Source organism: Cimex lectularius, unplaced genomic scaffold, assembly GCF_000648675.2.
Source record: "Cimex lectularius strain Harlan isolate CLEC.00 unplaced genomic scaffold, Clec_2.1 scaffold114, whole genome shotgun sequence".
Taxonomy (NCBI): domain Eukaryota; kingdom Metazoa; phylum Arthropoda; class Insecta; order Hemiptera; family Cimicidae; genus Cimex; species Cimex lectularius.
This window is the reverse complement of record NW_019392782.1, coordinates 178,159-190,546: the sequence shown is the minus strand read 5'-3', so window position 1 is coordinate 190,546 and position 12,388 is coordinate 178,159. Positions and strand designations below refer to the sequence as shown.

General features: G+C 35.5%; 2 protein-coding genes across 3 annotated transcripts; both read left to right on the top strand.

Moving 5' to 3' along the window:
• Positions 1-1,131: 1,131 nt before the first annotated feature.
• Positions 1,132-5,743, top strand: LOC106665558 (U3 small nucleolar RNA-associated protein 18 homolog). Its single transcript, XM_014392052.2, has 9 exons — positions 1,132-1,336; positions 1,406-1,576; positions 4,014-4,191; positions 4,259-4,441; positions 4,499-4,696; positions 4,768-4,936; positions 4,999-5,297; positions 5,356-5,495; positions 5,559-5,743. The coding sequence occupies exons 1-9, from the start codon at positions 1,224-1,226 to the stop codon at positions 5,581-5,583; spliced, it is 1,476 nt and encodes a 491-aa protein (XP_014247538.1). The 5' UTR covers positions 1,132-1,223; the 3' UTR covers positions 5,584-5,743.
• A 2,002-nt stretch (positions 5,744-7,745) lies between these two features.
• Positions 7,746-12,057, top strand: LOC106663420 (checkpoint protein HUS1). Of its 2 annotated transcripts, none has more exons than XM_024227758.1 (6): positions 7,746-7,961; positions 8,011-8,219; positions 11,174-11,286; positions 11,347-11,454; positions 11,518-11,695; positions 11,755-12,057. In XM_024227758.1, exons 1-6 carry the CDS (start codon positions 7,903-7,905, stop codon positions 11,931-11,933), a joined length of 846 nt encoding a protein of 281 aa, XP_024083526.1. In that variant the 5' UTR covers positions 7,746-7,902; the 3' UTR covers positions 11,934-12,057. The 2 variants fall into 2 exon arrangements, with proteins under 2 accessions (XP_024083526.1, XP_024083527.1); XM_024227759.1 differs by having other exon boundaries at positions 7,748-7,961; positions 8,016-8,219; positions 11,755-12,055.
• Positions 12,058-12,388: the final 331 nt, after the last annotated feature.

Genomic DNA, 12,388 nt, shown 5'->3' with positions numbered 1-12,388 from the left:
TCGTGAGATGCGGTCTGGTGTGATGTAGGTTTCAGAAAAACATTTTCTTTATCGTGCCAACGTTTCGATCTTTATTGNTTTTCTTTCTTTGAAATTCGCCTTATAACTCATATATCAACTCTAGTTATAATTATTCAGAAATCGTGAGATGCGGTCTGGTGAGATGTAGGTTTCAGAAAAACATTTTCTTTATCGTGCCAACGTTTCGATCTTTATTAAGATCATCTTCAGGGCCTGGGATTTACAAACATTGTTTAAATTTAACAAATACATGTAGGATGTGGAAAAAATTTAAACAATGTTTGTACATCCCAGGCCCTGAAGATGACCTCAATAAAGATCGAAACGTTGGCACGATAAATAAAATGTTTTTCTGAAACCTACATCACACCAGACCGCATCTCACGATTTCCGAATAATCATCGACTAACGGTCACTAATCACCACACGTTATAACTATAATTGAAGATGTAGTACAATGGAGTAGACCACTAAATTGTACCGCATTGTAGATATTTGTGGCATTAATAAATCATTATACTATATCTATAAAAAAGAGGGAAAAAATCTTTTGTATATGGATATATATAATGCTTAAATACAATAAAATGACAAAACTTACTAAACATTATTTTTTTATATATTTTATAATTATTACTATTATTTTACTATGTTTATAAAACTAAGTTTATTTCTAAGACATGAACTTGTAAGGGGGCTTTAAGCCCATTTGTAACTTTAAAATACATAAAATAAAATAAAAATCTATACTTTGTAAAACTCATTAACAGTTAAATTTTCAACTTTGAGGCATTTTATGTGTTTCTATTATTTAATAGTACGTATCACAGTTGTGTGTGCTTCAGTTTCTTGTGTTTTTTATTTGACTATGTATTTTTTGTAGTTTATTTGAACTTTTGGTTTGTGTTTGGGTGACGCACGTGGTCGTTAAACGTCACACTGAATTTATTTCTTATCCCTTGGAATTTTTTCAAAAACCTGGATTGTAATTTTTGAAATAATTAATATTTAATCGTTTTTTGCCAGAAAGCATGTTGATTTCGTGGAAATAAAGAGAAAAAAACTTCTGTTTTGAAAATGGATTAGGTGGTGGATTGTCTTATAACCAGAAGCAGGGAGATTAACCTCCTTTTGGTCAAGTTCCCAGTCGAACAATAACTTCTCGATTTCCTACCTCTTAAGTTATTTTTTCCTGCTGAACCATGGAAGGTGGAAAAGGAGAAACCGCTCAGAAAAAACGCAAACACGCAGGAGACGGTGAAAAACCCAGGAGAAAGAGGAAACTCAACAAAATGCTCGATAAGGAAAAAGAAAGGTTAGTCTCTTGTTTTTCCTTCTGTATACGTTTAATTTCTGTTGTTTTATAATATTCTGGTTTATTCAGATTGGAGAAATTAGTCCTGGGCGATGCATCTTTCATGCTGCGTAACCTGGGTCGGACTGACTGCGACTCCGGTGTGGAAGATGACGGCACAGCTGATTCTGACTTCTCGGATACTCTCGCCTCACCTAGACCTCCTGCATGGCAAGACGAGGATGATTTGCTGCCTCTCACGTAAGGCTGATTTTTTTTTTTTTTTTTTTGTAATATAACATGCAAGCAAAAACAATATTGTAAAATTTCTCTGTGAGATCTGCAGTGATGAACCTGTAATTTCTTCAATATCGATGCCTGATCACGCTATCAGCCAAAATTTGTCACTGTTTGGTCCGTTTATTTGGCTATTGAAATTATGCAGGATGAAACCAAATAAACCTTTCGTATGGGTATTTCACCAGATAAATTCTAATTGCATTTCGGTTAGTCTTTTGCGAGAAAAGTATCTATCGGGAGTTTTTTCTTGGAGTTAGCTCTTGTCAGGCTGGTCTCATACTTGAACTGACATACTGGGCAGTAGACAAGGTTTACGTTTCGGCTTTTTTTCCTTCTTTGTTGATTAATGATGCTTTGTTATTTCTTGCTATTAAGGCTACAGTTCATATGGATGTGAATTCTGATGAGTAAATCCGAAATCTTCAACAAGGTGATTACATTGAGCGCATTCTCTGATAGTACGTTTCTGCCTCCCAGCAAAATGGATGAACTTAATGAGTTTTATTTTCTTGAAAGTCTGTTGATTAAACTATTGTTGATAGGTGGTGGGAAAACAGAGCATGTTAATCTCTTCCACAAGAGACAAGAAGGGAGAGTTTCAAACTTATTGCAAGTCCCTTAAAAAAATGCATATTAATCCATGAATAGCTGTCATAATTGACCGTATTAATTAAAATGAAATTTGAAAAATGGCAAAAAGAGGGAAAATTCGAATGGTTGTAGGTTGAGATGAGTCAAGGGTCGTGGGTTTAAATCTCGTTCGTGACACTAACTTTTTGTCTCAACCAAAAAACTTAGACAAAAAAAATTATTCATTACAATAATTAATATGGTTAATTATGACCACTAACCAAATATGACTTATTGCTAGTGTTGATTTCTTGAGAGACTTTCTCTCACTTTGGCTGAGAAATATCTCTGTTGTGATATTTTTTGTCATTCATGTTCCACAGACACCGATTCTCAAAAACAAGACTAATCAGTTTATCTATATACATGGTGACCAAAACTGTCTAAATTGAACATCAGAACGCCCAAAAAAATCAAACTGGTTTGAACGCTCGAATGGTTCCGACAACATAAACACTCTCATTGGAAAACAAATATTCCAAAACAACCATAGCCTAACTTGCCCGGACTCGCAACTAGTTAACTGTCGTATAAATATTCTTTCTTTAATAGTTTCCCACCAGACAACTTCTGGAATCAACCTCTCTTCCCAGCGGGAGGTCAGTAAGATGTTAGAACCCGAGGAAGCAGGAGCACTTCTCATGCTTGCTCTTCTGAAAAAAGAGAAGCAAAAAAGGAAGAAACCCAGTAAAGAAAAGTGTGGGTTTACCCGTTGTTATCAAATTAGGAAATGGGCGCTTTCTCACAAATACTGTTGTGCTACTTCCCTCCAAGCTTCACTTCTTTTAATTTTGTCACTATACTCTTCACACCTCATGTTCCATATGCATAAGAATTCTTCAATGAATTGCTCCACATTGAAACTTGCCATTGCAACGCTTGACTCAACTAGGCGACTGGTGTGAAGGAGAAATGCGAGCAGTGTCTTTTATGTTGAGTCAACCAGTGGTGACGAGAACATGAGCGGCACTTGTGTCTGCTGGCCACCCGCCTGGGCAGACGAGTTGACTGAAGGGGTTGGGGTGGTTCCATCATTTGCTACTTGGGCTACACTCCTTGACAACTGTCCATTGTTTGTCAAAAATAATCCACACTCAACGACATAAGACGTCGCTGAGACTTAACCTATCACATATGATCGTTTCAAAGCATGTAAGATTCACTGGAAATATTTGTCATTTCAGAATTTATTGACCCGCATATCTACAATTCCCTCCTAAAACAACGTAAATGACCCATGTGAAAAATACTGTTAACTGGATGAAAAGTGAATCCTTTACAATGTTCATATAGGAAAATTATGAGTAAATTTCAGTGACCCACCGTTAACAACTAAAAACTCTGGAATACATCCAAAGAATTTGGTCTCTATACTGCATAAATTCAGCTTGATTAAACTCACAAGGGAGTTGTTTTCCACCAGGATAACACTCCCAGAAACACTTTTAAAGCTTGGTTGGATACGCTACCCCACCCACTGTTTTCACCTGACATTCCTTAGATTTCCACCAGGCTCTTCAAATCTCTATGAACTTGAGGGCTTAAGAAAAAACATCAAAATGTTCTGGGAGGATGAAATTACATTGGTGGGGGCGACAGGTAGTAGAACAAAATGGTTTATATTGTTGATTAAATTTGTATTACAAATACCTGAAAGGTTCATCAATTTGGCCATTAAAAAACATCACAGACCTATTTTATGACTGGATACAATAAACCTTATTTTATTTCTATTGATATCAAGTTGTTATTTCAATGTTTTCTTTAGTGTAGAAGATGTTCTGCGTACTCAAGGAACAAATGACACCCTACTTGGTTACAAACCAAGCGATGATTATCATAAGGTACTCCGTAGAAAGTTTCAGGCTGTGTTTGGAGAGCCTTCTTGGGCAAAATTAGACCACAAGACACCACAGGATCAAGATGAAGACCTGGCGATTCTCAGAGTGAGTTGTTAATGAATTTTTTTTTTTTTTTTTTTTTTTTTTTAATTTAACAAACAATCATTTTTAGACTTGTGGTAATATGCTGGAAAAACCGACTTACCTGATGAAAGGTATCTTAGAAGCGAAGCGGTTGGCTAGTTTAAACTCTGAAACGAGGAATGAAGGGCCAATAATCAAGGCTGTGGAGTTCCATCCAACTTCGAATGTCGCCCTCGTTGCCGGGCTTTCAGGAGTTGCTTCCATATTTCAAGTAAGTCAGATAATGAATTTTATACTAAACTGGTAAAATAAAACTATAAAATTGAAGGTCGATGGACGAGGCAACAGTAAACTGGCTTCTGTGCAATTCGACAAGTTTCCAGTGCGATGCGCACGGTTTTCAACAGATGGCAATCAATTCATTGTCGGCTCTCAGCACCATTCCCATTTTTACTGTTACGATATGTTACAAGGCACAAGCATAAAAATTCCAACACATCATAACATGGGCATGTCAAATATGAAGGTTCGTAAAATAAAAAAAAAATAAAAAATACCTTTGTTAAAACTGTGTTGAAAATGTTTTCCATGTCTTAGATATTTGAGGTATCTCCAGATGGACGATTGATCGCAGTAGCCGGGAGGTTTGGACAAATACACCTGCTTACAGCGGACTCCAAAGAATGGATCAGTACGCTTTCAATGAACGGAAATGTCGAAGCTATCACTTTCAATTCTGACGGTTCTAAACTTTATTCACATGGAGGTTAGTTCTGGTTGTTTTATGTCGCACTCACTCACTATAATATATCTTGGGGTTTTTTTTAGAGCTCGGTGAAATATACATCTGGGATATGGCACGTAGATCATTCCATGGGAAATTTTTTGATGAAGGCTGCCTCAATGGTACAGCTATTGCGCTGTCCCCTTGTGGAAAATACTTAGCGACTGGATCTTCGTCCGGTATAGTCAATCTTTATGAAACCAATTCAATCGGTCAAAATGAGAGTCCTAAAGCGATCAAAGTGGTTGAAAATTTAGTGACTCCTGTATCGACTGTTCGTTTCAATCCAACTTCTCAGATTCTCGGGATTGCATCTGACAAAAAAGGAAATGCGATCAAAATGGTTGGTCGAACTGTTTAAAAAATATATGATGTACATAATAAAAAAATTTATTTTATAGATCCATTTACCATCTGCGACAGCATTTAACAATTTTCCTTCCCTCAATGCCCAACTTGGGAAAATCCAAGCCTTTGCTTTCTCACCTTCTAGTGGTTACCTTTCATGTGCAAATAATAACAGCACTGCTTTCCTATTCAGGTAATCAGTTGTTCAAATCAGTTTTAGTTTATTATTATTAATTTATATCTGTTGATGTTTCAGGTTGAGACATTTTGGCAATTATTGAGATTAGAATTCGTTCCTAAGTAAAATAAAGCAGCCAATCTTTTAAAACCTTAATTATAATATAAAATGTATTATACCAATAAACTTGTATCTTTATGTTTATTATTTTGTATTGTAATTCATTCAAATAAAGAACTACTAAGTTGTAATATTAATGTTTACAGTTTGGGGTTAAAGAATCTCCATATCACTTAGCAAAACCTCTAGTTAACACACCATCAACTTTCCATGAAATCCATGAAAACTCGGTGTACAAGAAATCTCAAAAAAAAAAAAAAATTAAAAATTGCACAGGTTTATATATTCTCAGACAGCTAAATAGCATTGAAGGCTTTAGGCCACCTTCAACTAAAAATTGGTCTGGGAATGCGTAACATCGAACTTCTCAGGTAAGCGTAATCAGGTGACACGGATGCAGATGCCAGGATATAAATGGATTGAAAGCAACGAACAGGCTAAGCTAGAAAAAAAAAAGAAAGAGCAGCCCTCCCCTTTAGACAAAAAAAAAAAATTACAATCCAATTTGGTATGCCATAAAAGGGTTTAGGGCTAATAGAGGTGTCCTTATCGAACTTTCCTTGATAAATGTATTGGTCTCTTTATGTGCCTTGGTACCCAGACAAGATTAATTTTGTTTTGTAGGTGGCTTCTGTGAGAACTCTTTTTACAAAAAGTGAATTGCCATACTCACCCAACCTCAAATCATTGCTGTTAGGGTAACTTTATTGTTTTCCTCAATGTCTGACAGGGCCCAAATGACTGGAATTAACTACCGATGCGGTCACTGCCCTCAGTGCTGGATGTCTGAACGGCTATTTTGTTAATGATACTACTTTTAATCCCCTTGGTGCAGTGTACAATAGTCATTGTCAACACTTGAAAGACAGTGGCATATTGCCCAAAACGTTTAAATTCTAATCCTTGGTTTCTTTCCGTAAATACCAGCTCGAGCCACCATTTGAAGCCAAGGTAAGCATTAACTGGGATATTTTTATCTCAGTCTGCTCTACCAGTTATTTTAATTTGAATTTTTTTGTCAAATCTGAATATAGCGGTGATGGCATCAACAAGTATCTGTTGAGGACAACATAACGTTGGGAGCCATGTTGTAAATAATATTGTGAAGAATGAATTAAAAAAGAAAAAAAACGATCTGCATATTCCTAGCCTTTTTTTCTTTGCAAATGGCACAAGTTTTAAGTAATAAGTTTAGTTTGTCATAAGTTTTAAGTTTTGCACCCTCATTGGTTTGATTCAGGTCCATGTCATCTGAGTTTTTCAACGACATGATTCATCTTTTCTTCTTCTCTCTTCCTTTTCTTTTTTCTTTTCCTTTTTTCTCTTTCTGCTTTTCTTTAGTCATGTAGTTTCATCATTCAAATATAAATAATTAATATTTTAAAGGATATATTATTATCATTATTGTTTTTATCGTTGAGTATAGTATCAGCCTTCATGATAAATACTGAAGTAAAGGGATCAGATATGCAGCTGAAGATTTTTTTTTACCACATTTCCGAACTGATTGTAAAGTTTTTTGTTTTTTTTAATAGTTTTTCAAAGTCCTGAGGAATGCGTCAAATACAGCCAAAAGCTCGACAGCAGAAAAACAAGTTGGTTTTTTTCACCTGCATGGCTTCATCCCTGATTACTTTACGCCAATATTATTGTTTTTAATATTTGATTGTTTTATTATTATTTTACTATATTTATAAAAGTAAATTTATTTCTAATTTATGTTCGTGGAAGGGGTCTTAAATTCCTATTTGTACCTTTAAAATAAAGAATAAAATCAATATTTTGAAAAGTAGAGGACTTAGAACTAGTCTTATTTGGCAAATCTTCTATTCTAAAGTTAATAAATTGTGAATTTCCTATTAAATAATATGAATTTAAATTTCATGGTTTTACATGAAAAATTTCATGCAAATTCAAATTGTTCATGTATTTTTTTCAGTCTTTATGCTATATGAATTTTCTCTATTCTGCAGCCAACTTGTGCCTAAGGAAATGAATGCCAGAACAAAAACTTTGCATGTATTAATGAGAAATGGTATTTTTATGTATTTGTATTTGAGAAGGATTGAATATATCCATTTTGTCTTGATTTATCTTTTTATTGTACGTTTTGACAGTTGACCAAGCCCACGTGGTTAGATAAGAGCCAAAAGTGGGTTGTAAACAAGTTCATCACCTTCTCAACTGTTGATTAGAATGTAAACAAATAAGAAAAAGAAGCCGGCAAACATCACATTTTACTCGTATTTATTTAAATATTAATATTAAATTAATTTAACTTCAAAGAGTAGGGTTGGTGTATATGAACCATGAAGTTCAGGGCAAGGATGATCGAAGCTCTGAGCATGAAAAATCTAGCTGGTGAGAATCGTCCACCTTCGTTTAATTTTTCAATTTAAAATATTTGCAGTTTAGTTATAGCCTCGACAATATCGAAACTGGCGAAAAGATGCGTCCTCAGGATGAACACGGTGCACTTCAGCCTGATGGTCTGCGATGAGAACTCGTCTCCGAAGCAGATCCTATTCTGGTGCATTTTGAAAACGGCTCAGTTTTTCAGCGACTTCATCATCAAAGGGATATCGGATGAAAATGAAATATTCTTGGAGCTTCCTCCTGGTAATTAAAATATATATTTACAAAAGTATGTACATATAATGTAACAATGTTCTATGGAAATTAAATTAGTGCGAGAAATAATCAAAGAAATGGGGCTCGGTGGATAGTGGGGGGATAATTCCATAGGTTGGAGGCACAGATGAGGTAGGAACGACGGAATGCAATAGTTTTACGTTTATGAGAATAGAGGTCAGAAGTGTGGGAGTGAGTTTGATGGGAATGTACTGAGGATCTCAAGGTAAAGAGATCATATAAGTCAGGAAAATAAAAATATCTGATAGAGGAAGAAGCCATGGAAGTATTTCTTTCAGTAGGAAGGGTATAACCACTTGATGTACAGATCAGTCATGTGGGACCTGCTCGGGAAGCCAAAGATAAAATGTGCAGAGCAATTCATTAGATGCTTAAACTTATCTTCGAGATCCCAGTGAATCCCTCGTACCCAACACATCCATAATCAAAGTGTGGGAGAATAAGAGAGGAAACTAGGAGTTTGCACGCACAAAATGGAAGGTTATCACATGCCAGTGCATGATGGAACTGATTGAGCATGGAAAAGCTGCTGGGAGAAATGGTGCTTCCAAGTCATGGTCTGATGTAGGACAATCCCAAGGCTCATGATGGTCGGACAGAAGGAAATAGGGTCTTAAGCTTATCTTCAAATTCCACAGTGAATCCCCTGTACCCAACACATACACTCATACTAAGCAGGAAGTGGTTGGCTTCGCAAGCACTATTGAGCTTGGAAAAGCTGCTGGGAGATATGATGCTTCCAGGTCAAGGTCTGATGTAGGACAATCCCAAGGCTCTTGATGGTGGACAGAAGGAAATAGGGTGACCTTATTGGAAGGTCATGACCTCAAAATGGAAGGTCATCACATTCCAGCACATGATGGAACTGATTGAGCATGGAAAAGCTGCTGGGAGAAATGGTGCTTCCAAGTCAAGGTCTGATGAAGGACAATCCCAAGGCTCTTGATGGTGGGACAGTAGGAAATAGGGTGACTCTTAAGCTTATCTTCAAACTCCCCAATGGATCCCCCATACCCAACATCCATAATCAAAGTGGGGGAAAATAAGGGAGGAAACTAGGTGTTCACTCATACTAAGCAGGAATCGGTTGGCATAATGGAACTGATTGAGCATGGAAAAGCTGCTGGGAGATATGGGGCTTCCAGGTCAAGGTCTCAATTCCAAGGCTCTTGACAGTGGACTTAAGAAAATAGGATGTCTCTTAAGCTTATCTTCTACTAGTATACAAGTATTATTCTTTCAATATCGATGATAGCCTTGGATGGTAGGATTGATAAAAGAGAACTGGAGATCCCAACGCATTAGCCTGGGACAACTACAATCCTGCGAGCTGTTTCACCTCAAAACAAATTCTTTTCTTTATATTGTAAAATTTTAACCAGTCAACAAATTATATGTTATTGTGACCAAGGTGACAAATTCTCATCAAATTTCATTCCAGTTTTTATCCAACGCTAGTCCTGCAATACATATGTTGTGATGTTTCACTCTAGCCATCAGTCCTAATCATGCTAATTCTATCACATACAATTTTTCAATAGCCTATAAATGGCTAAATCTGGGAAATTTATCAAGCATTTTATAATGTAGCACGATAATCTCAATCATATTCATCTGTCTGATTGGTTTTTGTCTGTTTGACACTTTTTGTTGTTTTGTTTTCATCACGATTTTCCTGTATAAGGACAGAATTGATAAAATAACCAGGGCCTTGGTGATCCATACTATCAATCTGTCCTATCTTAAGGCATTATGATTATTATGATTGTGAGCAGAATTATTCTGTCCCTTGTTCACAAACTTTAATGTTTTGTTTCATCCCGCTGCCTTTTTCATGGTGCATAATTTATTTATATCTTAATAGTATTCTATATGTTTTTATGTATTGGATCAATGTAGAAAAACATTCTACTGTTTCTTTCGAGGGTGTACTCATGTTTAGCTAATTTGTCAAGCAGTTTTTTTTTAATTTGAAACTAACAATGATCAGAGATGGCAAATTTTCAATGAATTCCATCGTATAATTTTCTTTTATACTTCCAGTTCTTCTTTACTAAATTCCCCATAAGTATCGCCTTTTCAAAAGGGCCATTTCGAGGCTAATGTTTTGGAGTCACAAAGGATTTGGCCAATTTCTGCCTCAGCATTTCCCATTTTTTAAAAGCAGTTATTAAATTGTCAATGGCCAGAATAGAAGAATGAAGAAAATTGCTGCCTGCAGGGAGAGAGGTAGAATTTTCCTGGTTGAGGTGTTGTGAAACTTCATCTAGTTTTGCATCTGATAAATTCATCCAGTATAGTCAATTCTTTCTCTATTTGTTCAGTTCCGCCTTAAGTACACTTTGGACAGCTTGATTTGCGGTTCTAGTCCAAATGGTGTGAGTGCTGCTTGTGGGTTTTTTTTCCCTAGTCTGTCCATTGTCTTCAATCCCATCATGTCCAAGTTCTCCCAGAGTTGCCTAATATTGTTTTCTTTCACCAGGATAACAAAATTTACTAACAAAAAATCAACTGGAAGGATTAAACTATATTTTTTTAAAGTTAACACTAGATGCTAGATTTGTTCTTATTCATGNGGTTGAAAAGTAAGCCAAAAATGAAAAAGATGTTTTTCTAAACTACCTCATTCTTGACTGCTACTCACGAATCCAACAAGCTGTGAAAAATGTTTTATTGTTAAATAATCATTGAATTGTGAGATTATCTCAGGTCTGCAGGGTGGGGTGATGAACCTGTAGTTTGATCGTTTTGGTCCGTCGTACCTACCAATGTAGTCAGAGGCCAAAACAGCGAGTATAGGCAGGCCTAAATGATCTGAAATGACCAAATTATAATTTCATCACCTCACATAATGCATGGAAAAATCGCAACAATTTCGATCAATCTTATTTATGTTATACATTTATTTTCCAATTTTGAAGATATGCTTGCCACTTCGTTGAGTGCACTGAAGAGCACTAACAGCAACGTCAGATGTGTTAAAATAAGACTGACAGACAAAACAACGCCTTGTATGACGATAGAGATTGAATTAGTAAGTATCCATTATATGAATTACACTTTTAACAAACTAAAAATATCAAAAAATTTACAGACGACAGAGTACGGAATGAAAAGAAGCTACGTGCATGACATTCCTGTCAATTTGATCCCTGTTACATCTTGGTCTGATTATTCAGATCCCCCTGTTAAAGATTACAGTGTAAGTGTTGTATGTATAAATTAATTTGCAACTGGGTAATATTTATGTGTAAATCACATCTAGGTTAGTGTTGAGCTTTGTCAATTTAAAAAAATCAAAATGGTACTTGAGAGGTTCAAGAAGCTCGGGCCGTATGTCAGTATATCTATAACTCCTGATGACCTGCTCTGCACAACGATTTCAGCAAGCACTGTGACTGTCACGACAATTTTTCAAAACTCAAGAGTTTGCTATAAAAAAGGTAACAAATCTTAACTGTTTTGATTTATTTTATTTTTTTTTTTTTAAATCTTTTTTTAGAAAACGAAGGGGAACAGAAAGTAAGAGTGGATGTTAAAAGGCTGTGCCAGTTGCTCTCCTGTGAACAACTTATGCCGAGGCAAACTACATTACACTTTTTCGAAAATAAAATGATTCATTTTGACCTGAACTGTGATAATTTCAACTTGCATTTTTACCTACTAACTGTAGAAGAGTAAATTATTCTATATCTACATCACAAAATGTTTTATAAAACTGTGGAAACAATTTTGGTCTGAAGAACCAAAATTCATTACCGAAATTGTGGTTATTGTGTATACATTTTTGTTATTATTTATTTCTTAGTTAAAATATTTTTACTGTTAATAAATATTTTTGATATTGGCATAGTTTTAATCACTTAAATTATGTATCACAAAATTAAACAACTTGCACCATACAAAATGCTATCATTGAAATCACATCAATGAAAAGTAAAGTAAATCCTGTCATAAAAATGGGACTATTAACAGGCGACCATTGTTGATTATGGCTAAAAGAGACAGAGTCAGAGCAAGAAAAAGAATTCTGTACACCAAAAAAACTAACATTTTCCAGAGAAAATTAAATACGTGAAAAGGAACCTCAGAATGTGCTCTATGCTTTAAGGGTAGTGTAGAAGCAGTGCAGGGGA

What these genes read in the sequence shown, in the direction of transcription:
- LOC106665558 (XM_014392052.2), top strand. Translation starts at nt 1,224, where the DNA reads ATGGAAGGTGGAAAAGGAGAAACCGCTCAGAAAAAACGCAAACACGCA. An exon ending in TGGGCATGTCAAATATGAAG is followed by an intron (nt 4,697 to 4,767) that starts GTTCGTAAAATA and finishes TCCATGTCTTAG; the next exon opens with ATATTTGAGGTATCTCCAGA. An exon ending in TAAACTTTATTCACATGGAG is followed by an intron (nt 4,937 to 4,998) that starts GTTAGTTCTGGT and finishes GGTTTTTTTTAG; the next exon opens with AGCTCGGTGAAATATACATC.
- LOC106663420 (XM_024227758.1), top strand. Translation starts at nt 7,903, where the DNA reads ATGAACCATGAAGTTCAGGGCAAGGATGATCGAAGCTCTGAGCATGAA. An exon ending in GAGCATGAAAAATCTAGCTG is followed by an intron (nt 7,962 to 8,010) that starts GTGAGAATCGTC and finishes AAATATTTGCAG; the next exon opens with TTTAGTTATAGCCTCGACAA. An exon ending in TGACGATAGAGATTGAATTA is followed by an intron (nt 11,287 to 11,346) that starts GTAAGTATCCAT and finishes AAAAATTTACAG; the next exon opens with ACGACAGAGTACGGAATGAA.